The sequence below is a fragment of the Motacilla alba genome, chromosome 15, assembly GCF_015832195.1.
Source record: "Motacilla alba alba isolate MOTALB_02 chromosome 15, Motacilla_alba_V1.0_pri, whole genome shotgun sequence".
NCBI classification, from domain to species: Eukaryota; Metazoa; Chordata; class Aves; order Passeriformes; family Motacillidae; genus Motacilla; species Motacilla alba.
The window spans coordinates 10,866,597-10,892,816 of record NC_052030.1 but is presented as its reverse complement, the minus strand read 5'-3'; the positions used below and the strand labels follow the sequence as shown (position 1 = coordinate 10,892,816).

The 26,220-nt window shown below is 51.5% G+C and overlaps 3 protein-coding genes across 4 annotated transcripts in view; 2 read left to right on the top strand and 1 right to left on the bottom strand.

The window, feature by feature from the left end:
• The window catches only part of SETD1B (SET domain containing 1B, histone lysine methyltransferase), a 47,413-nt gene extending 37,182 nt beyond the window's left edge, over positions 1-10,231 (top strand). The window contains exons 9-18 of one of the 2 annotated variants that reach the window (XM_038151940.1): positions 616-703; positions 1,518-1,735; positions 1,987-2,116; positions 2,807-3,271; positions 5,060-6,616; positions 7,925-8,091; positions 8,327-8,458; positions 8,563-8,682; positions 9,048-9,185; positions 9,877-10,231. In XM_038151940.1, coding sequence (XP_038007868.1) covers positions 616-703; positions 1,518-1,735; positions 1,987-2,116; positions 2,807-3,271; positions 5,060-6,616; positions 7,925-8,091; positions 8,327-8,458; positions 8,563-8,682; positions 9,048-9,185; positions 9,877-10,050 — 3,189 coding nt within the window. In that variant the 3' untranslated portion in view covers positions 10,051-10,231. The remainder of the gene's footprint in view (positions 1-615; positions 704-1,517; positions 1,736-1,986; positions 2,117-2,806; positions 3,272-5,059; positions 6,617-7,924; positions 8,092-8,326; positions 8,459-8,562; positions 8,683-9,047; positions 9,186-9,876) is intronic. The other variant, XM_038151939.1, reaches the window with a different exon arrangement.
• Positions 10,232-15,861: 5,630 nt separating this feature from the next.
• Positions 15,862-21,217, bottom strand: HPD (4-hydroxyphenylpyruvate dioxygenase). Its single transcript, XM_038151941.1, has 14 exons — positions 21,147-21,217; positions 20,901-20,927; positions 20,105-20,167; positions 19,315-19,419; positions 19,155-19,197; positions 18,981-19,063; positions 18,762-18,851; positions 18,567-18,670; positions 18,328-18,405; positions 18,020-18,182; positions 17,626-17,697; positions 16,823-16,945; positions 16,570-16,686; positions 15,862-16,484 (listed from the first exon to the last, which is right to left on the bottom strand). The coding sequence occupies exons 1-14, from the start codon at positions 21,147-21,149 to the stop codon at positions 16,374-16,376; spliced, it is 1,182 nt and encodes a 393-aa protein (XP_038007869.1). The 5' UTR covers positions 21,150-21,217; the 3' UTR covers positions 15,862-16,373.
• A 1,147-nt stretch (positions 21,218-22,364) lies between these two features.
• Positions 22,365-26,125, top strand: PSMD9 (proteasome 26S subunit, non-ATPase 9). Its single transcript, XM_038152779.1, has 6 exons — positions 22,365-22,526; positions 22,619-22,721; positions 23,479-23,672; positions 24,152-24,253; positions 24,763-24,851; positions 25,182-26,125. The coding sequence occupies exons 2-6, from the start codon at positions 22,634-22,636 to the stop codon at positions 25,207-25,209; spliced, it is 501 nt and encodes a 166-aa protein (XP_038008707.1). The 5' UTR covers positions 22,365-22,526; positions 22,619-22,633; the 3' UTR covers positions 25,210-26,125.
• Positions 26,126-26,220: the final 95 nt, after the last annotated feature.

Here is a 26,220-nt window from a genome sequence, read left to right as displayed (position 1 = left end):
ACGCTCATGGTGCTTTACACCGTCACTGTTCTGGTTGGAATCTCTGATGGTTTGGCAGCTGAGCCTCACCTGAAGTTTGCTTAAACTCTGTCTCCTCAGAAGCACAGAGTATCCATTTTGAAAAGCATTTGTATAAAAAATTAAAAGTATCTTAAAAGAAGTTTGGGGTAGGGAAGTGTAGATGGCTTCCCTGAAATTAGGATTTTTGAGTGCACAGAAGGTGCAGATAAAGGTTTGGGATGGGAGATTCTCCAGTCTTTATTTAGAGTAAAACTTGCTTTGGGGTTCTTTGAGATGCCGAGGGCTTAGGCTCTCTTTCTGTTCTACTACAATCTCTGACACATGGATTTGTCCAGAGTTTTCTCTGTCATCCTCGAAGTACCTGGTGATGACATGCACCATGCTGGTACCCAGGGTGTTTTCATGCAAATTGAAGGGGTAAAGTTTCATTCAGAGTGAAATTCTGTTTGCAAGCAAATAAAGACATCAAGAGCTGGGAAGTGGCCCTTGGTTTCTGCTGTGACCACAGCAAAGTAAGGAGGTGGCAATTTGCCTAAGAAGTTGATTTCTGCTGTTTCCAAACTTTCAGAAATGCTAATTGTGTCTTTTGTTCAGGTGAAAAGAAAGGAACCACCTGAAGCTGCCTCAGCGGGAGATCAGAAGAGAATCCGGCCTTCTACTTCTGTGGATGATGAAGATGAAGGTTTGCAAAGTGCATTTGTTTGAAACCTAGGAGCAGATGCAAACCCCACCAAGCTGAATCCTTTAAAATTCACAGCAGTGTGCTCTACAGTTAAACACAGAGTCAAGGATCTGAGCCAAACCCTGCTTCTCACAGAGCTCTGATCAGCTGGGCCATGGCCCCTCTGGGTTCAATTATCTGAAATTCACCGGTGGGAAGTGTAAGACCCACATTTTAAGAATAACTCAAAACCTCTTTTAGCTGTGCTGGGCCCCAGCAGAAGGAGCTCAGATGGGTTCATGGGCTCTTTGGGGTGTGCCCACAGCTCACTGGGATGTGGTGGGAGGAAGCACGTAACAGTTTGCTCTGCATTTGATTTGAGAAAGAAATCAAAGTTATTTGCCAGAAAAATCTGTTTGAAAATATCTTAACATTATTTCCTATTACCAGGGAAGAGTAAAGAGGAGACAAAGGTTTGAATACCCTTTGTTTTGCACATGGTTCACGTAGAAGTCGATTCAGATTAACAAGTGGTTTTGAAGCCAAAAAATTGAACAAAAAAGCATTAAATTCAGGTTACCTGTCCCGACCTCACTCATGCCTTGTCTCCTGTCTGCTCTGCCTAGGGAGTGTCAGCTTTGGCCACCCACATTTTGCCATCAGCACTGTTCACTGTGACATCAGCAAGTCCCTGTAATCCTGGGGACCCTCACACCACATGAGCACATTGGAAAGATGGAAGTTAGGGGCAAAGAAGAAGTTTCCCTTATGTAGTTGACTCTTTCTGTCCTTTCCAAGGTGTTTGATGGTAATTTCTGTTGCTTTTGCTCCTCAGAGTCGGAGAGGGACAGGGATGCTTCTGATACAACATCTGACCTGTCAAAGAAGGATGCAGAGGCAGTGGGGCTGCGACGGCGACCAGCGAGGCCACTGGAGCTCGACAGCGAGGGAGAGGAGGGAGATGAGACATCAGGGAAAGAGGAAGAGTCCTCCTCAGAGAAGGAAGAGGAGCAGGAAGAAGAGGGAGGCTTGATGAAAGCAGCACCTGGCAAGGTATGTTGGTGCGTGGCTGCAGTTTTAATGCTGTCTGTCAGTAAAAGGAGGCCTGGTAATGCCAAGTGCCAAAGTTCCCTTTTCTAGGAGGTGAGTGCTCCTGGTGGGGTCTGTCCTTACAGAACCTCTGTCAGGCCACTCCCTCTTCAGGTTCTCTGACAGCCTCCCTGAGAGTCCCTGGTGGTTGCTGCACTGACAGCCAGGTCACAGGCTCAGGCACTGTTCATTTTTGGCAATGCTTTCTTGCAAAGGAGGAAGAGGAGGATGAGGAGGATGAAGATGATGAGGATGAAGATGACGATGAAGACGAGGATGAAGATGAGGAGGAGGAGACAGGCATAGACACCAGTGACAAGGAGGAGGAGCAGGACTCCGAGGAGGGTAAGGAGCTGCAGTGGAAGCAGCAAGTGTCACCGTTGGGTCAGCTGTGGTCTCCCTTCTGCCTTTGTGAGCTGATTTTGTTACTTGTGTACCTCCTTTCACGGATGGACAGTTTCACACAGTATAAAGCAGAGAGACATTTTTAATTAATACCTGTGAGGTTTCCATGCTCTCTCAGTCAGTGGGTCCCTTTAGAGCCCTCCAGTCCCTACCTGATCTCGGCCCAACCCAGCCACAGGGGCACTGGTCCCAAGCCAAGCTAAATGTGTGCTTGTTTAGTGAAACAGGAGTGGCTGGGGGCAGAAGGGACCAGATTTCTGAAAAGGGTAAATTGGCTGCTAATAACTCTGTCCTATCAATCAGTTCCTGCTCTGGCAGGTGGTAGTTTCCACTTTTTAAGGCCATGTGTAAAGGCAGCAGGAAATCTTAGTAAAAGATGTAATACACCAAGAGACACAGGTGGGGATGTGCCAGGCAGCACTGCTACTCACATGCTGTATGGTGATTGTTGTAAGCAGCCAGGGACAGGATTTATAAATCTCTGCAAAAATAAGTGAATTGGGAGGCCACTCCTTCAAACCCACACGCTGCTGGTGATGCTGTTCCCACACTTTTACAGTGGAAGGGATATTTGCCCCTGATGGATTATAAAAGCCAGAAAGCAGAACTAATGGCAGTTTGTCCTTGCAGATGTAGCAAGTCCCTTGTCTTCCAAGGCTGAAGCTGAATCATCTGATGAGAGTGAGGACTCCTCTGAATTCGAGTCAAGTTCAGACTCGGATGATGAAGATGAGGAGGATGATGATGACGATGAAGATGAGGAGGAAGAAGAGGAGGAAGAGGTGACTGAAGATCAAGGCAGAGAAGCCATGGTTCCTGAGCCAGAGCAGGAACCTGCTGGTCATGAGCTTCCTGATGATGAGAGGGAGACTATTTTGGACCTGTATCCTGTGGATGACTACATGGATGCAACAGGCTTGGGACTCGCTGAGCCAGCTTTGGCAGTGAAAGATGAAGGCAGTGAAGAAATCAAGGCAGGGGATAGTGAGTGTGGCCAAGTCCTGGGGGCTTCTGTTGCTGCTGAAACTCTGAAACATTTGGTTATGGAAAGAGACCAGGAGACAAAACTTGCACTCTCTCCCATCTGTAGGCCAGGTATGCCCTTCCATGTGCTTTGGAGTTTTGTTATTATGTTTCCAAGTAGATTTTCCCCCAGTATCCAATATGTATGGGTTTGTATTTCCCTTGTTTTCTTTCTTCTTCCAGTCTTGGCTCTAGGCTAGGGATTATCTGTACAGGGAAAGAGGTCCGTGCTGAACTTTCCTTCCTAGTAAGGAGCTTTACATGAGCCATCTGCTACTAAAAATACTGTGGTTACTGTATCCAGAATCTTATCCTGGGCCAGTTCAGTTGGAGTCCTAGAGGAACTGAACAGTTGTCATCGTCTGAGGGTGACTGATCGGGTGGTGTGGTGGCTGAAGCTCAAGATAGAAAAGCCATGGCTGCCAAAACAGAACAGGAATGTCACTACTGGCTCTTTTTTGTTTTAATATCAAAACAGTATGTGACAGGGAAGCTGCATGGGGCAGGTGGGTGGAGTCTCAGAGTTATCTATGGTTCCTAATATTATTTGTGGGTGGTTTTGTCACCTACTCCTTTTAAATGAGTGATACTCTCTAGTTTTCTGGAAAAAGGAAATTGTCTTCAATCAATAGAGAGTTGTACTTAACCCAAGGAAGTTTGAAACCTTTTACTAGAGCAGGAGTGAGATGCATAAAGCTTGAGTAATTTGGCAACTGGGGGAAATCTAAAAGTTAAAATTGGAGCCAACAGGGAGGGCACATCTAGTGGGGCTTGCTGTGGAGCCTTGGGCAGCATTTGTGTCTGAGGACTGGGCAGTGTTTTGCCACTTGGAGAGCTGGAAATCCAGTCCCTGCACAGGGTGTCGCTCCCTGGCTGCTTCAAAATCTGAAGGTCACAAAGAACTAAAATGTTAAACTGGGCAGGGCAAAGAAAAACTGGTTTTGCATGAGTCCTTTCTAGAACAGGTCAGTGTGCTTAAAGAACATAAATTTGGAGACACCTGCATTTGAGCAACTTGACATGTGTAAGGAGCTTTCCAGGTAAGCTGTGGGAACAAACTCAAACTGCAGCATTGTTCCTGAGCAACCCAGCTCATACAGGAGTTGCAAGGCTCAGACCCTTCTCGAGCAGCCCTGGTTTGTTCAACACAAACGGGGAATACCTCCCTTCCAACTCTCCAGGCATTTTCACCTCCTTTCTTTCTCCCACTTGAAAATGTTATTTTGAGCTGCCTAACAAGATTCACCGTTGATTCCTTTTGGACCTGGCCCTAAGTGGGTAAATAAACTCCAGACAAATGAGGCTGCTGCAGGGAGAGCAGCATATAAATTGCCTCATTGATACCATCTGAGTGTGTCCTCATCCATTACAAGGGCTTCCCGTTTGCTTCATGTGTTGTTCAGGAGTGTTCTGCTATTCCCTTCACCATTCCCTCCTTGGAGAGCTGAGGGTGCTCCTTGGCCTGCAATTAGTTTAGTTCCCACATTAGAAAAGGTGATAGCTCTGGGCTCTGACAGCTCTCCTCCAAAGTCCTCACCCCACAATCCACTCATTCCTTTAATGTCTGTACAAAAGGTTGTCAGGGCTTTTGAGAGCAGAGAAACCTTCGTTCTGGTCCATGTCGTAGTTAATCCTCACATTAATAGTGTGGGTTTTTTATGGTCCATTAGGAAAGCGTGTGGTAGTGTCTAATTACTCTACACTCTGTGCCTCAAAAATGTAAAGCACTGGAGTTTTAAAGCCTCCCAGTGGAATTGAGCTGTTCTTTAATTGTGGCATCTTAAACATGTCTTTACTAGCAAGTGGCAAGTAACCAAGTGGAGGCAAAGCTCCTGATTCTCCTCTCTGTTCCCCTTTCAGAGGAAGAGTCCGAACCCACTTCCATGCTGGAGCCAGAGGCGCAGGAAGGTCCAAAGCCTGAATCTCAAGATGAGGAGGCGTCTCTCTGTATCTCTGCTCCAGGGGGAGTCTTTGGGGAACCTCTGCCCAGCAAAAGCAGCTTCTTTGGCAAGTCTGAGGAGAGCAGCTTGGAAGCCCGAGTTAAAGCAAAGCCGCCGTCGGCAGCCGAGGAGGACGAGCGGCTGCCCCGCACGCCCGGGCGGGAGGTGATGATCCACTCGGAGACTGAGGCTCTCCTGCTGCCAGCCCACAAGGTGCCATCCTCCGTGCTTCCCTTGCCGTCGACTCCCGGCAAGGAAGAATCTTTAGTCCCTCCAGAAAAGTTCCCTGAACAATTAATGGTGACCAAAACATCCGTGGAAGAGGAGATTCCTAGGACTCCCGGGCGGGACATTTTGGCCAAGTCTTCACACCCCCTCGCGAAGTCGCATAGCACGGACACTGTTCCAGCCACGCCGGGAAGTGATGCTCCCCTTACAGGAAGCAGCTTGACCCTCAGTTCCCCTCAAGTCCCAGGGAGCCCCTTTTCCTACCCATCCCAATCTCCTGGCATTAACAGTGGCATTCCTCGGACTCCTGGGAGAGATTTCAATTTCACGCCTACTTTCCCAGAGGCTGGTGCTACCATTCCTTGCCTTCTGCCTGGCAAGAAACCGTCAGAGGATGAGCTAGAAGAGAAAACCTTTAAAGAGCCTCTTGGTGCTTCCCTTACGATCAGCATGAACAGTGTTCCTTCCCCGATCCCCTTCGCCAGCCCCCCGCAAGCAGATTTCCACATGGACATGGGTTTGCCACCTGATGAGCCAATACCTGTAGCAGCCCTGCCGTGCATGCACGGAGATGGAAGAATGCCCATCGAGGAATGCAAGGCAGAAGTAAAACCTGGTTTGCTCTCCCCAGAAGTACCCCCTGGGGCTTCTATTCTTCCTCCCCCACCACCACCTTCTGTTCTTCCCAAAAGGAGGCCGGGTCGGCCGAGGCGGTCCCCGCCTTCTGTCCTCTCGCTGGATGTGTACTCGGGCAAAACCATAGAACCTCCTCCCATGCCAGTGGCCTTGGTGGAAGGTGCTGTGGGCAAAGAGCTGTTGAGTGGACATCCTGATGCCTACTATGGACTGAAAGACCCTGAAGCCGTCACCCTGGACTTCAGGAATGACGGTTTCCATGAGAAAATAGCAGCTGAGACAGTTGCAGAGAAACTGCCATTCAAGGAACTGGAGAACCAGTGGAACGAAGACTTCAAGGAAGAAGAGGCTCACGCAAAGCCCAAGCGACAGTGGCGAAGGCAGAAGAAGACATCTGAGGAGCTGCCAGTGATCCCTTCCCCCGAGTATTCCCCGCCCCGGCCGCAGTTCAGGCCGCGCTCCGAGTTTGAGGAGATGACCATCCTGTATGACATCTGGAACGGAGGCATAGACGAGGAGGATATCAAATTCATGTGTATCACATACGACCGCTTGTTACAGCAGGACAATGGTATGGACTGGCTCAATGACACCCTCTGGGTTTTCCATCCTTATATCCTTTCTCACTGTGTTGGCAGCACGTGTGAGATGCACGAGAAGTTGGTGGGAGAAGCAGTTGCTTACGGGAATAGAGATTGTTCGGGTGAGCAGGGAATTTTAGACTGTTTCATTCTCTGAAGCTGCATACAAAAATACTGCAGAAGTGGCTGTTCTTGCTGCACGTTCAGTCTGGAAGTGCAGGGACAGTCTGTAGGCACCTCTTCTGGGGAGGTTTCCTTTCTAGTGTGAGAAGCTTCTGTCTGCATGTAACCAGACTTTTTTCCAGCTTTCCTGTGGAATTTCTAGTCTGCACATACAGAGCTTTCACTTGGAGCTAAAACTTGCTGTAAAAATAATCTCACCATCTGTGCCCAAAACAATGAGTTAGTGGTTCCAGCAGATTTAAATTGCTTTGAGGTTGAAATACTGATAAAATCAGAGCTTTCTAAGTGGCACATCAGGGCTCTGTGTGTGTGCAGCCACCAGTAGTGTTCTCCAGAGCAGAGCATAAAAGACTGTTCTAAAAACCTCAGAACTCTCCAGTACTTTTTTTCGGAAGGATGTCCAGGTTTATGTGTTGAAGAAGACAAACACAACACCTTGTGTGTTGCTAGAGATTGTGTGGAGTTCAAATATCTTCATGCCTTGCTTCCTGCAAGACAGGAAAGCAAAACCAAAAAAGCCCAAACCACCTAAAATAGTCAGTGATAACTAACAAAACTCACAGTGAAAATAATTCTCTCCCTCTTAACAAGGATTATATTGTAACAGCAAGATTACATTCACTTTTTAAGCCACTTCCAAATCTCCTTGAGTTCATTGTGTGTCACACTGCATGACAAGTGTGAAAGTACCTGCAGGCTCACCTGCTTTGCAGCCAACCCTCAGCACTCTGGTTTTGAGGCCGTCACCTCTTGGTTTTCATGGTCCCTCTGCTGCAGTTTTCTGGTGTCAAGGATACATTTCCCTCGCAGGAAGCATTTTTGGGTCAGTTTCGATTGCTGCAGCCTTTGTGGCTGTGTTTGTGGGGTGAGCTGGCAGCAGTACAGCTCCACTGTCCTTCCAGAAGCCAAAGCCCTGAAGGTGCCTTCAAACGTGAAGGTTTGTAATGTGTGTCTGAAGGAGCTGATTTCCCAAGGCTGCTGAGAGCAGCGTCTCTCCAAGGCCTTTGGGCTGAGCAGCATCTCAGTAGTAATGTTATTTTTTGCAACCCCACAAAGCCTCCTTAATTTTCCAGGCTCCTGGTGTTAGCTCCATGCAACTGTAGCAAGTTTAGTCTGATATCCACCTCTGGCTGTGTTTTTCCTTAACTTCTTGCCACCTACCAGCTTTTCTACCCCCAAGAAGAAGAAGCGGGATGACGGGATGCGGGAGCACGTGACGGGCTGTGCGCGAAGCGAAGGCTATTACAAAATTGATAAGAAGGACAAACTCAAATACCTCAACAATAGCCGAGCTTTTGCAGAGGAGCCTCCAGCTGACACCCAGGTGAGGAATCCAGAGTGCCAGCTGTGAATGGGATTTGGTTTGACACTGTCACACACGGTAGGTGCTTCCTGCCTTTTGGCAAGGAGGGAGAGGAAGCTGCTGTGGTTCCTTGATTGTCCTGGGGTTGTGTGGGAAGTGCTAATGTTTGATGTCAGGTGTTCTGTGGCACAAGGGGCTGCTCGCAGGGAGCCTGCAGGGTGTTGGCTCAGCTTTGATCGGCCATTTGTCCTCTCAGGGGATGAGCATCCCTGCCCAACCTCACGCTTCCACCCGGGCTGGTTCCGAGAGGCGATCAGAGCAACGCAGGCTCCTCTCCTCCTTCACCGGTAGCTGCGACAGTGACCTGCTCAAGTTCAACCAGCTCAAGGTAGATCCCCCCCCCTCTGCAGATTCTGGACCCAGAGACATCCTTTCCTGTTCTGTGCTGTGGCTAATTCAGGGCTGGGGTTTTGGGGTGTTTTCTTCATGCAGTTCCGGAAGAAAAAACTAAAATTCTGCAAGAGCCACATTCACGACTGGGGCCTTTTTGCTATGGAGCCCATTGCAGCCGATGAGATGGTGATAGAGTACGTGGGTCAGAACATCAGGCAGGTAAGCTGTGGCTGAAATCCGAGCAAAAACCAGCCCTGGAAGAAGTCCTTGAGTATGACAGCAAGGGTTGGAGCCCTGGGTTGGAGGTGTCAGCTCTGTGGGCTGAGCACAGGTTGGCATGGTTTGGAGGGACAAGGGTGGGAATTCCAACAATCCATGGCAACTGAGCACGCAGGAGAATCCTCCTTAAGAAGCCCATCCTGAACTTCTGTGTCTCCAGTTAGGTGTGTGCTCTCTTGGGGTGATGGGGCTGGTGTAAACCCCCATTGCCTGGCGCAAGCAGAGCTCAGGGGAGCCTTGTGGAGGTGAGGTGGCTGCTCACGGGTCAGTTGGGCAGTGGCTGAGCCTGCCTGGGCTTTCTGCAGGTCATTGCTGACATGCGTGAGAAGCGATACGAGGATGAGGGCATTGGCAGCAGTTACATGTTCAGGGTCGACCACGACACCATCATCGATGCCACCAAGTGCGGGAACTTCGCCAGGTTCATCAACCACAGCTGCAATGTGAGTATGCTGCTCTGGCCTGCCATTGTTCCCTGGCACCTGACAAACCCGGGGAGGCCCTGCCAGCCCTGACTGGGGTGCTCAGAAGTGGCCGGGGGTCGCAGGGTTGTGATAAAATGTTAATGAGCCGCAGCAGATCAGAGCAGGGTCTAAAGCAGTGTAAAGAGGCTGGAGAGACTTGAGAAATGAAACATGCAGGGAGGCTGAGTGCACTCAAGAGCCCTTCTGGCTGTCTCTCTGATGGACACTGAGCAAGCAAATCTAACAAATATTTCCTTAAAACTTACCGAATGTCAGCTGAGGGAACAGTCTCCTAGTGTCCCCATGGGACAGTAATCCCTGCTGTTTCCCCCTCTGCTCTGTGCTGCAGTCTGCACTCAGACTTGCCTGCCTGGCCAAACTGTTAAGCACTGAGCTTCTCTTAACCTGTGACAAAATTGATGAAGCATCACCCAGGCTCTTTGTTCCATAAATGACCAAAATGTGGATATTTTGGAGCAGCACAGGGAGGGCTGCTCTGTTTCTGGCTTCACACCTCCCTCCCTAGGCTTGCCCTAAGTCCAGGCTCTGAAAGTACGGCTGGGGTTGTCTCGGGAAAGGACTGGCTTATTTTATTTTATCTTGAAATAATTGTGTGGAGGCTGGGAAGCCCAGGGAACCTACATCATCACCTGTTCTGTCACCCTTGCAGCCAAATTGTTATGCTAAAGTGATCACGGTGGAGTCTCAAAAGAAGATCGTTATCTACTCCAAGCAGCACATCAATGTGAACGAGGAAATTACCTACGACTACAAGTTTCCAATCGAGGATGTAAAAATCCCGTGTCTCTGTGGCTCTGAGAACTGCAGGGGAACCCTGAACTGAGCTCAAGGTTTCTCGTCACACTTGCACCTTCGGCCATGTCAAAACTGTGGTAACCAGGTGTGGTTGCACTTTGCCAAAAAAAGAGGAAAAAAAAACCTACAGAAAAAAAAAAGAAGAAAAAAAAATTTAAAAGCAAAAAAATACTTACCAAAAAAAAAAAAAGAGGAAAAAGAGAAGAAAACCAAGCAAGTTTCGCACTTCTGCCAGGATCATGAGTGAAAGCAAAAAGCGCACACGCTTACGAGGACTGTTCATGTTTCAGGTGCTTTTTCCTTTTCAGATCCAACACGCACACAAAAAGGTGGCTACCTTTTGTGGCATGGTCTATCCAAACACTAGCTTCTCTGTTCAGTCCCTGAAGTAATGCTCCATCATGGGATAATGGTACCTTTTTTTTTAATTGTTCTTACAAGCCTTCATCGTTTCATAAATGCTGCTACCTTTTTCTCATCAGTTTTCGTTGGTTGAAAAAGACATTCAACGTTTAAATGTGAAGCAGAGACTGAAAATGCCATATAGGGTTTGTTGGGAGCTTGATTGGCTGAAATTGCACAGATTTCTCAGAGTAAGCTGTAAATAAATGTAAGGTTGATGTTACAGAGCAAGCCAGAGGCTTGAGGGTGTGTGAGTGAGTGTGTGCGTGTGCTTGGGGGTGTGTGTGTGTGGAGATGTGTCCCCAGTGAGCCTAGAGCTGAACTGTCCTGCCTTTTCCTTAGGGATGAGCCTGAACAAGGCCACTCAGCCAGACCCCAGGGCAGAGTCAGGTCAGCCAGCTCCCCTCCTTGGGCTCCCCTCTCATTTTCTATGCCATGCTGGTCCATGGGGGATCAAAACCTCTGCAGCTGCACGTGAGAAACCTTTGGATACTTCAGTCACTGGGAAGAGGTGGAGTCATCTGTGCAGCTGTAGCGTCGTGTGGCCTTTGGGGCTGCCCATTCCTTGGGGATGGGCTTGTCTTGCTTGCAGAGGAGGCTGAGATTAAGTGGCCAGCTCAGCCCCTGTTGGTGCTGTAGAAATCCTGCCCCGCTTGCAAGCAAAGACTGTGGCCCGCGTTTGTAGCAGGACTTTCTTCCTGTGGGTGGGAATCAGGCTGATGTGTGACTTGTATTCATTTTTTCTCACTTCCATCTGCATTTCCCTGCCCTTGCAGTGTTTTACATGGAGTATTTGCTCTGTCCTTGGATGTGGGAGATGCCTCCTGTGATAGGAGCAAGCTGTGCCCTGCTGCTCTCCTCCCTCTGTTACTCAGTAACTCGGCCAGGGGTGGTCCTGTCCCTCCAGAAAATCGTGGTAGAAGTGTCCCTGAAAGCAATCCTGTCCCCCCATCTATAGCATGCAAATGAATTGCTTCTCCAAATTTGGAAGGCCTGTTTTAAAATGATTTCTCAATATATTTTGTCCTTGTAGATGTGCTGAGGTGAAGATTGCAGTTCTTCAAGAGGTTCCATTTAAAAACGGGACCAAACACCAAAAAAAAAATAGTTCTCTGGATGAGATCTGGAAATGTTACACCACCGTTCAGGTATAGACAGGATCAGTTTTTCAATTTGCATTGAATTTCTCCTGCTTTAAAAGTAGAGATTAGTTGTACTAAACCCTTTTTAATTGGCTTGTTAGGGGAAGTTGCAATGTCGTTCTGAAATGGGAAGATTATCTGCATAACTAAACACCTTCTCCCCACGGAACAAATTGCACAGCTCTATTCTTGTGTTCTTTCCAAACCTCCACAGAGGTGACAACCTTGCAAAAGAGATTCCTGGAAGTTTTTTCAGCTGTTCCATGGAATTGCCAGGCCTGCACTGCAGCGTGGAGCTTGTAATGTAGGTTAGACCTCTGCCTCTGAATTTCTCCTCCAGACAAAAGGCCTGAGAGAGCAGGAACACACAGACTGCCACAAGCTGCCTTAATACCACCTGTGTTTCTGTCTGAGGGCGAGCAAATTGTCTCTGAGATTGGACAGTCCATGGTCCATCTCTGCTTTTGTTTCAGTTCTGTTTTGTTTTTCCTCCTTCTTCCTAAATCTCTCCAGCAACTGGGTGTTGGTGACCCAGAACCTAAAATCCTGAGAAGCACAAGTTTCTGTCACTGAGTGTTGGTTGGAACTGCAGTGATGGCATTTGGGAGCTCAAGCAGCTGCTCAGTTTAGTTGTTATTTTTTTGAGTGAGATTCAATGTGTTGGTGCTCCAGGTGGCATCTCCACAGCTTGGCCTTTGACTTCCAAGGCTTTGGAAATGCACAGAAGTTTCCTGGGTGTCAGAACTGAAGCCCCTGTCCTTGGCCTTCTCCCTCTCTGCTCCATCAAAGCAGGGCATTAGTGGTGGGTTTGTGGGGGTGAGGACACCCCAGATGCCCAGCCCTGAGAAGCTGCTGGCAGCTCTGTGTTCCCAGCACATCTGTGTGCTCTGGATGGGATCAGCCCCTGCAGTTTGCCTTAATCCTTGGTGAGGAAGGTGGGGAGGAAGGTCACTGTCACCTCCAGGTCCTTCACCTGTGTTTTGGGAGCACTGAAGGGATTTGGGTGCCAAAGACCATGAGCACCTAAATCACTTGGGTACTTCTGAAGCTGCCTGTAATTCATCCCCTTTTAGGATCCCAGACAAATAATGTGAGTTTTTAGAAGAGCTGATCTCTCAGTACTTCCCCAGGAAGAAACTGAGCTGTTGAAGCCACAGCACTTCTGAACAATCACGTTAGTCTGGTCTCAAAGGCAAACCTGAGACTTCTCTTTTTTTCCCCATAAATCTTGGCCTGCAGAGCCCTACCTGGGAGATTCTTTGTCTCAGACTGGGAAGCTGCCTGACCTCCAAACAAATCATTTTATGGATAGACTCCCCAGCCTGGAGCAGTGATTTCCAGGGGTGCCCTGTCCCTGCCAGGGCAGCCCTGCAGCCGCAGAGGTGCGTTGGAGATGCCTCAGATCCTTTGCCTCGCACTTGGCAAGGATGGGGCGAGAGGAGGGCAGGAGCTGTGTGCTTCCATTCAGCACGGGCACCCCATGGAAACACTGACAGGGACAAGAGGAACCTCAGCAGCACGTGCTGCTTACAGGGACTGCAGTGCTTGTGTCCACTGAAAAGCCCATCCCCAAATTTACTGTCACCTCAATTTGAGCCCAAGACAAAAAAAAAGAGACATTTACAGTGCTCCCTGCAAAATTCCATCGCACTGGGAGGAGTGGCCCAAGAGAACAGAGCAAAATGATGGAAATAGAATTTAAGCCTTTGGTTTGCAGCTGTGGGAGTGCAGGGTGCAGGTGCTCCGTGCTGGCATCCACGGGATCCGTGGGGTTCACACCTCTCTGCAGTCCCGGAGTGGGGCTGGAGGGCGTGGGGCTCATCCTGCAGTTATTTATATTGTACAGAGCAGCTTATTTCTACAAGGAAAGAAAAAACAAGCATCATTTTCAAACTCCAACAAATACAGTAGTTTCAGTTCTGGTTTTTGTGACCTTTTTCAGGGATCATTTCAGTGCATTTCTGTACAAAATAAAAATTTAAGGAAAAAAAAGGATTTTGAAGTATAAAAAAATGCATTTTCTGTACATAGGCGAACTCAAGAATCTTCTCTTCAAACACTGTTTCTTGTAGAAACATGTTGAAATTTTTTTGCTGATTTCTTTGTACTTCAAGAGCATGTAAATAGTTTATTAAAAGTGACTATTGTAATTTGGAGTTCTTTTTAAACAGATTCCAGCTCTAAATCATGTCGAGATGGGGAGGAAGAAGGACTGAGTATAGCAAAGGAGCTGGTGGCATTTACAGCTTGTGTCAAGCTTTGTATAATGTAAATTCTGTATAAATACGGGGTTTTTTGTCAAATAAATAGATGCAATTAGAAGCATTAAGAAACTGAAGACAAAAAATTGCCAAGTCAAGGCTTCTTCTTTCCCCCCCTCCCTCAGTCTGAAACCTAATGTGCAAAATCTATTTATTTCAAGCGAGGAAATGTGTACAGTCTAATAGACACCCTAAAATGTATTTAAGCAAATTAGCAACTGGATTTTTTCAGTTTAATATTTGTTTTGTTTTTATGAGTTTCCTCAATTGCCACTGTAGGATTTGTCCAAGTGAAAACACATCAAGAAGGACGCTCTAAAACAATGGGGCAGTTTTGAAGCAATGTGGAAGAACACCCAGCTCCCAATTCTTGCAGTTTTCTGGTTTTAATTCCCAGCGTGGAAATCAAGGGCCTCCTTTAAAAGTAGGCAGGTCAAATTGTTTGCAATAAATTTAATTTTTTTTTCTTAAGTTCCTTAAAAAAAAACAACAACAAGTCTGCTTTGAAGATTTAGGATTTCTGCTTTTTCTTTGGTTAAGCAAATTTATAAATTTAGGGATGTTTTGTGCATATAGAATCTGTCACCAGTATGTATCTTGTTTTGAAGAAAGTGTTTTTGTTGTGGATGTGTCATGCTGTATATATTTGTTCATATTTTTGTGAATTGAATACTATGTACCATTGTATTATAGTAACTTTTATAAAGCAAACCATAAATATACTGACTTTTCTTACAGAAAAATTATGTTGTGCTTAATATATCACCAGGGTCTTTGCTCTTAGACCTGTGCTGGGAGCTGTGAGAGCTCAAGGAGGCAGATGCAGAGCAAGAACAGTGTGAAGAACTGATTTCCAGCAATGTTTACTGAAAATATTAATTCTGGTGAGCAGGAAATGAATTTAAGCAACATTATATTGCATGAAAGAAGTATGTGAGTGATTCTAGCCTATAAACTTTAATGTCTCAGTATCAGCAATCTTGAGAGCCCTGGAGAGCTGAGGCAGAGCTCTCCTGACAGTGAACCAGGAGTCCAAACATGTCCAACCCATGCAGGTGAGGGGTCCCTGCTCCTCCTTCTCCCCTGGATTGCTGATTTCATATCCTTTTTTATTTATTTATTTATAACTTTAAAGAGGCAAAAGCCCTTAACCACCAGTTCAGGTGTCAGTGGTGTGTGAGGCTGTTGTGGCCAGAGGCTCTTTGCTTGCTTTCTTTCTAAATCAGTTTATTCACATTGCCAGGAGCTGCACTTGGATGGTTCTTGTGGGTCCCTTCCAGGAGATTCTGTGATTGTTTGAAATCTGCATTGGTTCTGCTCCCTGGGGCCCAGAGAAGGGGCAGCTGGGGGAGCTGCTCAGGTTTGGCCCGTGTACCCCCCCAGAATGGGGGGCTGCTGCTGCTGGGGGGGTCACGGTGGCCTCTCTGAGCTTTTATTCAGAAAGAAATGCCTGGAGCAGGGACAAGTGGAATGGCTGATGGAGGAGGAGGTGGAAGAGGCAGGACAGGGCTGCAGGACAGGGCTGCAGGACAGCCACACCTGGGGGCTCAGCCAGGAGGGGCTGGGGACAGGACTGTCCTGAGCTGAGGGCTCAGCAGGGCTCGGGCTGCTCTGGTCTGAGAGCTCCCCCTGGGAAAAGGGAACGGGGGCTGTGGAGGGTGGCTGTGCACAGGGGGGACACCCCAGCGTGTCCTGCAGCAGCTGGGCTGAGGCTGGGACAGGGAAAGCTGGAGCTGCAGCCCTGGGAACACAGGGACTCCCCAGGCACTCAGGCCAGGTCAGAAAAGGGATTTATTGTGTTGGGGAGGAATTCCCCGTGCAAAGGACAACACCAGAGCAACACCCAGAGGAGACTTTGCACATGCAGCCAGGATCTGAGCCAAGGAATTGCTGCCAATGCCAGCAATTACTGCTGGAAACATGGGAGAAACCCCAAGCCGTCATTAATGCAGGAATTTACAGGTATTAGAGCAAGACTCTCTTGCCTTGGGAAGGCTGAAATATGTAAATACAATTAATTCTCATTCCAGAGTGTTGGAGCTACCCTAAAACCATGTTTATTCTCAGCAAATTCAAATTCAAGATTGAACCTAAAAGCAATTAAACCAAAATCTTACAAAAGGAGATGTGCAGAGAGGAAAACGCCTCCGTGCTTTCGCAGCTTCCCGTGTAGCTAAAATTAAAACTTTGGATAGCCTAAATTTGAGCACTCCCAGTTGTTTCTTCTGTCTTCCTCTGTAGCTGCATGTCTTTGGCACATGCCTGAAACCTGCCTTTTGTTAAGAATTCCATGGTTTGGATCAGATTAAGCTGCTTTTTGAGAGTGTGTTTGCTATTTCCCAGCCCCATCTCCCAGGAGGTCACCGAAGGGCAGTGCCAGGGCTGGGCTGGGAGAGGTGTTGGGTCCTTTGACATTGTCCAGCTTGGCCGTGGCTTCCCTGGCTTTGTGGCACTCGAGTCTGGGCTATTTACCAAAACATGGGGTGTTTCCCAGTTCATTTGGGATTCAGCTCCTCGGGGATGAGGGTGGCACCTCCTGCCATCCCCTACATCCGCTTGGTCTCCCCGTTGGGCTCCAGCACAGTCAGGTTCCCTCTGGCATCCTGATCCATTTCTATGGCTTCAAACAGAGACTTGAAGTTCCCGGCGCCGAAGCCCTGCGGGGACGGCACCGTTACGGACCAGGGGCTCGGTGGCCCTGAGGGCTCGTGGCCAGGATCAGCGGGAGATCCTCAAACCAACCTGGTGGTTGTGCCTCTGGATCACCTCCAGAAAGACCGTGGGTCTGTCTTGAACTGGCTTGGTGAAGATCTGGAGCAAGTAGCCTTTTTCATCAAAATCCACCAGGATTTTCAGCTCCTGGAGAAAAGAAATGAGGCGACAGCTCGAAGACCCACAGAGGAGCAAGTGGGGCTCTCTGTGTCACTCACATCCCCGCAGAGCACTGTGGGGAGCTGGGCCAGCCCTGGGCAGGCCTTCTGCCCCTCTGACTCACCGCCAGCTTGTCAATGTTCTCCTTCACTTTGATTTTGGCAGTTTTGAGCCTCTCCCGCAGCACCTGGTAGTAGCTGGAGGGCACATCCATGAACTGCATGCCCCGCTGCTTCAGGTTGGTGATCTGCAAGGCAGGGGAGACCCAGCAGGGCTCAGTTCAGGAGGGGTTTGTGCCGGGAGCATTTCCTGGCATGGGCAGTGTCAGGACACAGATTCCCATGGCGTTGGCCAACCTCAAGCACGAGAACCTGCCTCATCATTTCACTCTGGCACCAGGAACGGGCAGGCCCGAGATGTCCTCCCCAGGCACTGCAGAGAGCTGTGCAGGATCATTGCTCCTGCTCTGACCTAACTGATGCCTCTGACCTAACTGATGCCCTTTGGTCTGGAGAGGAGCCCAAACCTGGCTGCTCAGCAGCAGCTGGGCTCAACCCAGACCTGCCTGTGCCCCAGTTGAAGGTGGGTGATGGGCTGTGGGGCTCAGCCTGCCAGCCTGGGCTGTGTCCCACCAGGCACCCTGCAAGGACAAAGGTGTCACCAAGGGCCCTGCAGACCCCAATTGCTTTAAGCTGGAGGGACAGGCAGCTCACAGGTGCAGCAACAGGTCCCTTTGACCCCCTGGATTAATCCTGGTTGTAAAACAACCACAGCACGAGGGCCATTAGCTCGGTGTCCTTGTACCCTGACAGGGTCATGGTGCACCCTGGGATGAGCACCGTGCCCAGAGCCAGGGCAGGGGTCCCAGGGCAGGGGGGTCCCAGGGCAGGGGGTCCCAGGGCAGGGGGGTCCCAGGGCTGCACTCACCGCCGAGATGATGTCAGGGGTGTTCAGTGCGATGTGCTGGACTCCGGCCCCTCCGTAGTAATCAATATATTCCTACAGGGAAAAGATGTCACCAGGGTAGTGACAGCACAGCTACAGCTGTGAAGGGATGGGCGTGGGCTTATAAATATGCAGGCAAGATCAGCCCAGGGGCACCATGGAATGGCAAAGACACTGTTGATGAGATGGGGTAAACTGGCTCTGCCCAGCAGCTCCCCCAGGGTCTGTCAGGCCCCAGCAGAGGCAGGATTGCTTTCTAGCAGCCACTTCAGGTCTGCTCTGGCTCCAAATCACTGACACTTGGTCCCTGTTCCTTCACTAAGATCCCCCTGGGTGTGGAGGCAGCCACATGGATCAACCACCAGCCCCCACTCACCTGAATCTGGGATTTCTTCTTGCCAGGTGCTGGTTCATTGATGGGCATCTTAATGGTCTCCTCATAGTTGGTGACCACGATGGAGCGCAGGGCGCTGAACTCGGTGTGCAGCTGCTTGTCATCCACTGACCAGAAGCGGTGGAAGAGCAGGTTCTTCTGGTACCTGCCCACGTCACAAGGCCATCAAGCCCTTGCTCCATCCCCACAGAGATGAAGCTGTGCTCTGGCTTCATCAGCCCTGGCAGAAGTGGTGAGACCAGCAGAGCTGTGCTGCTGCTCCACCTCCCACCAGCTCTCCCCACTCTCACCAGTCTGCCACTGGCACCATCTGGAGGTCAGGCTGGTTCCCCACAACGTGATCAACAAAGCTGAGCTTGCCATTTGGTCTGTGGGGGAAGACAAGGGGGGTCTCAGCCAGGCTCAGGGGTACCCCACAGCTCAGGGGGCTCCAGGGCAAGGCAGTGGGGACCTGTCCAGCTCCTCGGTGGGATATCCCACCAGAACACAATGGCAAAGAGCCAGGCAGGACCCTCTGGAAAGTACTCACAGCTTGGGCAGCAGGGGGTCCTTGAAGAGGGGCGGGTGGTACCCAGGGAGGAACAGGCCCTTGTAGTTGAGCTTTTCTATCAAGGTGTGCGTGGTGTCACCGTACTGTGAAGGGGGAAAGTGGTTGTGATGTGGCTTGGTTTATGCAGGGGCCTCCCAGCTGCAGCCAGCCCCATGGCCCTGCCCTGCCACTCACCGTCTGGATCACTGCGAATTTCACCTTCCCAAATTTGTCCTGCTCCACCCACGGCTCCTTCACCACCACAGCACCGCGCTCCTTGGCTTTCTGGGCGGAAGGAGAGAGATCCTGTCCTGCCACAGCTCCCCCGGGCCAGGGGGAGACATCCCCAGGCCCTCCCTGCCTCCCCTCACTGTTTTGGGGGGCTGTGTGGGAGGGGGTGGAGGGGCTGCCCACCTGCACGATGAAGTCACAGTCCTCCACCTCGAAGGCGACATCCTTCACGCCGTCCCCGTGCTTCACCAGGTGCTCCCCCATCTCTGCCCCGAGCAGGAACAGCCACAGGCATGAGCAGAGCTGCTTTGTTCTGCCACGGCCATTTCCCTCTCCATCCCCCCCAGTGACACCTACCCTCATTCCCTGGGTTCAGAGCGGACGAGAAAACAAACACGATCTGCCGAGGAAGAGGAGAGGTGAGGATGGAGCACAGGTGATGGTTTTCATGTCATGTCTGACACCGCCTCGCCTTTCCCTGCCCTGGCAGTGGCACCTCTGTCAGGGGCTCCCTTACCTTGTCCTGCTTGATGACATGTGACACCACCTCCCTGCTGCCGGTCTCCAGCCCGCGGTAGGCCAGCTCCTCGAACCCCAGCTTGTTGCAGTAGTAGGATGCAGCCTGTGGGCAGGGAATAGAGCCTCTGGTTGAAGCTGCGGTGCTGGTGGCTCAGAGGCCATGGAGAACAGCCACCACGGCAGGTGCAAGTCACACTTTCCTGTGTGTGAGAACAGGCAGCATCTTCTCTGCCTCCTCCAGCGGCCCAGAGGGAACACGCAGAGGCAAGAAAGGGCAGGGAATGAGGAAAAAGCCCAAACTCAGTGGGAAGTGCTGCCTCCAGAACTTTCTGCGAGGGCTGCCATGGAGCAGGAGACATCTCTGTGTGTCCCCTGTTCTGCAAAGCTGGGTGAAAAGCAGCTCAGGTGTGAAGCACAGGGGTGTTTAAGTGTCCCAGGCCAAGGGATGGAGATCAGCTGCCATGAGCCCATGTAGCTCTGCAGCCCGGTGGCCACAGCTGAGCCCGGCCACGTGCTCTGGTTCACGTCCCACATCCCACCCCCGGCAGCCGCCCCTCGCCTTGCGCAAGGGCCACCAAGGCCACCAAGGCCACCGGCGCCAGGCTGGGCCGGGCTTTGGGACACCGGCACATCCCCGGCCCAGGGGCTGCCGGGATGAACCAACACCCCCCGGGCAGCCAATGCCAGCAGCACCCAGCCTGTCCCCGCGTGGGAGGTGTCCCCTGGCACTGCTGTCCCCTGGCACTGCTGTCCCTTTACACGCGTGCCCGGTGGCCACAGCCTCTCACCTGCTTGGCATTGCCGACCCAGAAGGTGATGGAGTGGAAATGGATGAAGCGGCCTCGTTGGGGCTGAAAGGAAAGGAAAACGGGGCTGAAAGCTGCTGCTGCTGCATTTCCTGCAGCACTGCTCGGCTCTGGAGCAGGGGGAAGCAGCAGCTGGGACCCTGAAAATGCATCTCCTGCAAATGCATCTAATTAACTGGGTGGAACAGCCCCCCGATGGTGATTTTCCAAAGTGCTTTACAGTCAAGTCCCGCAGGATCCTGCACTGCAGGTTGGAGGGTGCAAAGCACAGATTCGCCTTTGCCCGCAGCTACAGTTTCACTCCTCCCGGTGCTCCCCACAAGTGGCCATCCCAGGGAGCTGCCCACCTGCAAACCTCACTGTGTTAAAGATTAATTCTTCCACAAAAGCTCTTACACAACAACCACAGCCAGGACAGATCCCCCTTTGCTCGGTTCCCCCCCACTGCCCAACTTGGCACCGGCCACCCAGCACTGGAAACACTTTAAAAGTGAAAAAGGAGGCAAAAAATGCAGCATTTGGAAATAAATGTTGCATGGAATGAGGATTCTGCTTAAGGCTTGACTTGACTGGGAAATATCCATCATCTCCTGTTTGTCACTCTCCTCCCAAACCAGAAATTCCAATGATTAATACTAATTCACAACGAGGATCTTGTGTGGCCCAGAGCAGTTTTACTTCTGATCTCAACAGGTAATCAAGGCATTGACATAACCTGCAGTAATGTGACCGATGTTTCACACCAGGCACGGGGGCAGGACAGGGACACAACTCTTACCTTTTCTCCTTTGTCTGTGTAGGACGTCTGAAAGAGAATGAGAAAAGAGAGACATTAGCGGGACAGGCAGGTACAGCAGCCCCAGGGAGCTGAATCCAAAGGTCGGGCTGTGAGGAGCAGCTCTGCTGTGCCGCGTCCAGCTCAGTCACTGGAAAATCCGAATTCAAGCAGAGCTGAAATCTCCGAAAGCGTCCCGTGCCACGGAGCCCCCGATGTCTGAATTAATTCCCATCTGCTGCCCCTCACCATTTTTGTGACCTGGCGATGTGATGGAAGCAAAGAGAGCGCGAAAACGGGGGCGCTTCAATATAACGGGACGGGGAGGCTCCTCCTCGGCCCCACCTTCTCCCACCACCAACCCAGGGATGTGTTTGGTTTGGGCTGGGAGCTGCCCCGAGCGGGGGCGGTGGGTGGCTGTCACCGGGGCCGTGTCACGGGTCCTGGCAGCCCTGGCGGTGGCAGCGCGGGGTGGAACGTGGAGGGCACGGAGGGTGCGAGTGCAGCACGCGAGGCTCTGCGGAGGGTGGGGACCCTGCTGGCCCCCCAGGCAAATCCCTGCCCCGTGTGTGTCACAGGTCACAGGGGGTGACGCAATTTGGGCAGCACATCCCCCGGCCCGCCCGCTGCCCCTGGGGACATTCACCCCTCCCTGGGGACATGTCATCCTGGTGGCGCTGAGCCAGGACAGGCTCAGAGCCCGGCTGGGGGTGTGGTGGTGTCTGGGCACGGGGCCACGCGGTGCCACCTTCAGCCCCGCTGAGCCCAGCGCTGCAGGGACCCCAAAACGTGGGACAGCAGGAGGAGGGGGCACGAGATGGCCCTGCCGGGGAGTGCACGAACTCCACCTGCCTGGGAGGGCTGGCAAGTCGGAACCACCAGCAAGGCCGGAGAGGATGAGCACAGGGGGCTTGCGTGGGTGCCAGGCACGGAGGACAGGGGTGGGGGTCTCGTGGTGGGGCTGGGCTGTCCCCTGCTGTCACACTGCCTGGGACATGGATGCCCTGCAGCACCCGGCAAATGTGCCGGGCCACAGGCTGGAGACGGGCCAGCGGCAGGGACAGGGACATAACATCGTACACCACGGCTGTATCACCCAGCGGTGGTGACACCGCTGTGCTACTACATGTCACCATCAAAGCTGCGTAACTCACTGGTGGTGACACTGCTGTGCCACCCCGTGTCACCATCAGAGCCGCCCCGTGGCACCACCGCAGCAGTGTGACCCAGTGACGGGGACACCGCTGTGCCCCCCCATGCCAGCGCCACAGCGGTGGGACGCAGTGGCAGGGACGCAGCTGTGCCACCCCGTTATTGCCACCGCCGTGTCGCCGCCGTGCCACCACTGTGCCACCACTGTGCCACCACTGTGTCACCACTGTGTCGCCGCCGTGCCACCACTGTGTCACCGCCGTGTCGCCGCCGTGTCGCCTCCTCAGGGCCCCGCTGGCCCCGCCCCCGGCCCCGCCCCCGGCCCCGCCCCGCGCCCGTCCCGGCTCCCGTCCGGCCGCGGCCATGGCGGAGCCCGGCGGGGGCCGCCCCGTCACCGTCAGCGATGTGCAGCAGCTGGTGCGGCGCAAGGACGAGATCGAAGCGTAGATCAAGGCGTGCTACGAGCTGCTGGAGGGGGTCAGTGCCCGGGCGGGGCCGGGCCGGGCCGGGGGGCGCCGTGCGGGCCCGCGGGCCCGGCCCCCTCCCAACCGCCGCCTCTTCCCTCACAGCAAAAGGGCGTCGGGATGCACGAGCCGCTGGTGGACGCCGAGGGCTTCCCCCGCTCGGACATCGACCTGTACCAAGTGCGCACCGCCCGGCACAACATCATCTGTGAGCGGGGAACGGGAACCGGGCGGGGGGGCCCTTCCCGGGACCGGGCCGCGCCCCCATCCCGCGGGATGAGCCAGCGGAACCGGGATGTGCGGGGCAAGGGCGGCCTCTGCCCGGGAACGACACCGCGGAGCCCCTGGCTCTCCGAAACCCCCATGGCGCTCCTTGTAATGGCTCAGAACCGGGGCCCGGGGCTGTGCTGAGCCTGTTCCCCGGTGGTTCTGCTCAGTGCTCGGAGCTGCCGCCTGGGCTGAGTCAGTAAAATGCTTTTGAACACGCGTTGCTGCAGCGGCACTGAAATTCTGCCGCTGCTGCAGAGCCGTTTGGGATCTGTGAAACACAACAAAGCTTTTCTGGGCTGTTTCTAGAATAAAATTCGGGTAGGAAACAGCTTGGCCTTTATTTCATCCCAGGCTTTCCCAGTGCCCTGCCTTTCAGGAAGGGTACGTACGTAACAGCAGGTGTCTTATGGAAAGAAGACTTAAGCTGCTCACTGGGTGCTAAGGGATCATGGGCCTCCCAGCCCTTCTGTCTTTGCATGTTTACCAAAATTTGTAGGGTGGTTTTCTCTGTGTCTGACTTCTGCTGATAAACATCTGCCGGGCTGGCACCAGGCCCCAGCAGATAGAGCAGAGGTTCTTGCTGAGATCAGAGACAGCCAGGGCACTGCTCTGCGTGGCTGCAGGGGGAGCAGGTGCTGAGAGCCCTTTGGGGGAAGCCTCTCCAGCTCCCTGTGTGCTCATGGTGTCACCCACAGGTCTGCAGAATGATCACAAGGCTGTGATGAAGCAGGTGGAGGAAGCTCTGCACAAGCTGCACGCCCGGGAGAAGGAGAAACATGCCAGGGATGAGGCGGAGGCCTTGGCCGAGGCCATGAGCCAGAACCAGAGCCTGCCCCAGGCCTTTGCCAAAGTGAACACCGTGAGCCCGGGCTCTCCCGCCAGTGTCTCGGTACGTCGGGCACAGCTCGTGGGGAAGGCTTTGTCTGGAGCCAGACAGCTCATGGCTCCCTCTGCCTCTTGTTAATAAGTGGGAATAAGCTGGGGGCTTGATTAGGGTGTCAACCCCTTCTTTTTATCATGTTGGGATGCCCTGTGAAGGGGCTGGTCACTGTCCAGGGATGAGATGAGTGTTCTCTGAGCTGGTCACTGTCCAGGGATGAGATGGTGTTCTCTGAGCTGTATCCTGGCACCACATGGCTCCTTCCACACCACCCTGACCATTCCAGCCTCAGTATTTCTCTTCCCATGAAACAGAGCAGAGGAATGAACACTCACCTCTCCCTGTGGCTGTAGTGATGTTCAGTTGCCTGAGTGTGAGAAGTGTTGTAGCACATCTCTCTCCCTGTGGCTGGGTGGAGGGTGATGCTCCTGTGATATTACCTGTCTTTGAAGAATGCAGATGCTCATCTCTCTTCTATCTCTGTGCAGGGACTTCAAGTTGATGATGAGATTGTGGAGTTTGGATCTGTCAATGCAAACAACTTCCAGAACCTGCAGAACATTGCCACGGTGGTGCAGCACAGCGAGGGGGTGAGCTCATTCCTGCTGTGACTGCATTCTCTTGCCTGTCTGTGTTAGCCACAGCTTTTTCTATGGAACTTGGATCTCCGGAATCATCATTTCCATGTCACAAACAGTGTCAGATTCAGTCTGTGCAGTTGTAGCCTTGTTCTCTCACAGCACTGAGCTATTTGCTCATGAGTGGAAGAGCTGAGAGGAGTGAGCATCACATTGTTTGTTCTGCCTGGGGACTCCCTGCAGCAGCATTGCTGTGCCACCCTCGTGGCCAGAGAAGCTGCCACAACCATTAAGTGCTTGGTGGTGGAAGTGAGGGATCTCCTGGAGATGACTTCACACAAAACACTCTCTTCTTTCAGGAGTGGGAATGGGCACTGCTGCAGAACAGTTCCTTGGGCTTAATGTTCTTCCTGTGCTTCAGCAAAAGAAGGGAGAGAGTTGACTTTTTGATGGAGAAGTGAAATATTTTGATGGAAAAGTGAAATATTTTGGTTATTTTTCTATTTTTCCCTCTCTTTCAGAGACCCCTGAGTGTGACTGTGATCCGTGGTGGCAGAAGGGTGCACGTGGGGCTGACTCCAAAGCGTTGGGCCGGGAAGGGCCTCCTGGGGTGAGCTACTGTTTCACTTGCTGGAGGGAAGAGGCTTTCACCAGTTCAGGGCACATTTCCTGAGCAGGGCCAGCCCTGGCTGTGTCACTGCCCACTGTGACAGACCTTACAGGTGGGCACCAGGAAGCTGGAGGCTGCTGGTTCTGCTCAGGGATACAGGGAGTAGAGTTCCATCAAACATGAGCACAGGCAGAAAGGTCTCGGTGGTTGGTTTGTCTGGTAAACCAGTGGAGGAGGGCTGTGGTGGGTCTGAGCCATCCCATGCCAGGTCTTCTGTGCTTGCCTAAGAAATGAAAATTTAATATTTCCTCCTACTCTCTTCTTTTTCAGCTGCAATATCATTCCTTTACAAAGATGACCATGGCTAGGAGAACAATAAAGCTGAAGCTTGTGCCTGCTGTCTGGACTCTGATCTGGTTTGAAAACTTCCCTTCGTGGTGTTGCTGTGACCTCTGGTGCCTGAAGGGTTCTGGCAGAGCTCTGCAGTTCAGAATTGCACTGGCTGTCAGGAGGAACCTGCAGAACTGCAAGATGTGGCTTCTCATCTCTTCCACCTTGTATCAATTTAGAATGAGGCTCTAGAGAGACCCAAATCTCACTTGATACACGCTCCAAAGAGCTTAAAGTGCTCTTTTTTGGTGATAACAGAGCATTCCTTTTTTCTCCCCTTTAAAACTCCTCACTGAATATCATGTAATATATGCTAAAAAGTCCTAGAGCACTTTTTGATGCCTGTCATAGTAGATGACAGGCAAAGATATGCAAGTTTGATACTTCATCTTCCCCATGTTACCACAGCTTTTAAAGTCAGTGAACTTACTGAAAAGATTTTTGGAATGCCCAGTTAACACAATGAGGTGAAGAACAGGGATTATAATTCTACTTTTGAAACTTCTAGTAGTTTATGTAGTCATGATAAAAGCGCTCCTTATTTAGGTTCTCTCTCTATTTTCTTTTAATTTTTAAAAAATTTGTTTATTTGCAGGAATTGATTTTGGGATGTTTTCCTGGTTCCAGCCAGGACAGGGTTTACCTTCTTGTACCTCCCATTCTCCTCTCCATCCTGCTGCAGGAGCAGCGAGGGGAGTGGGTGGGTGGCACATGGTCTGGGGTGTTTTCAGTGGGAACAGTGAATTGGGGACTACCATTCCTAAACTACCACAGGTGCATAAACTGTTGGAAGGGATTCTGGGAATGACTGGTTTGTTTAAAACTTATTTCCAGTTGAATTTCAAAATAGTCTCCCAAAACAATAAAACTGAGTATTGCCTCTCTCTGTTCTCATAGAAATCATTATTTGGGGCAGCCTCTCCAGGTCAGGGAGACAGTGGGAGCTGATAACAAATCTCCTTTCCACTCCCAGCAGGGT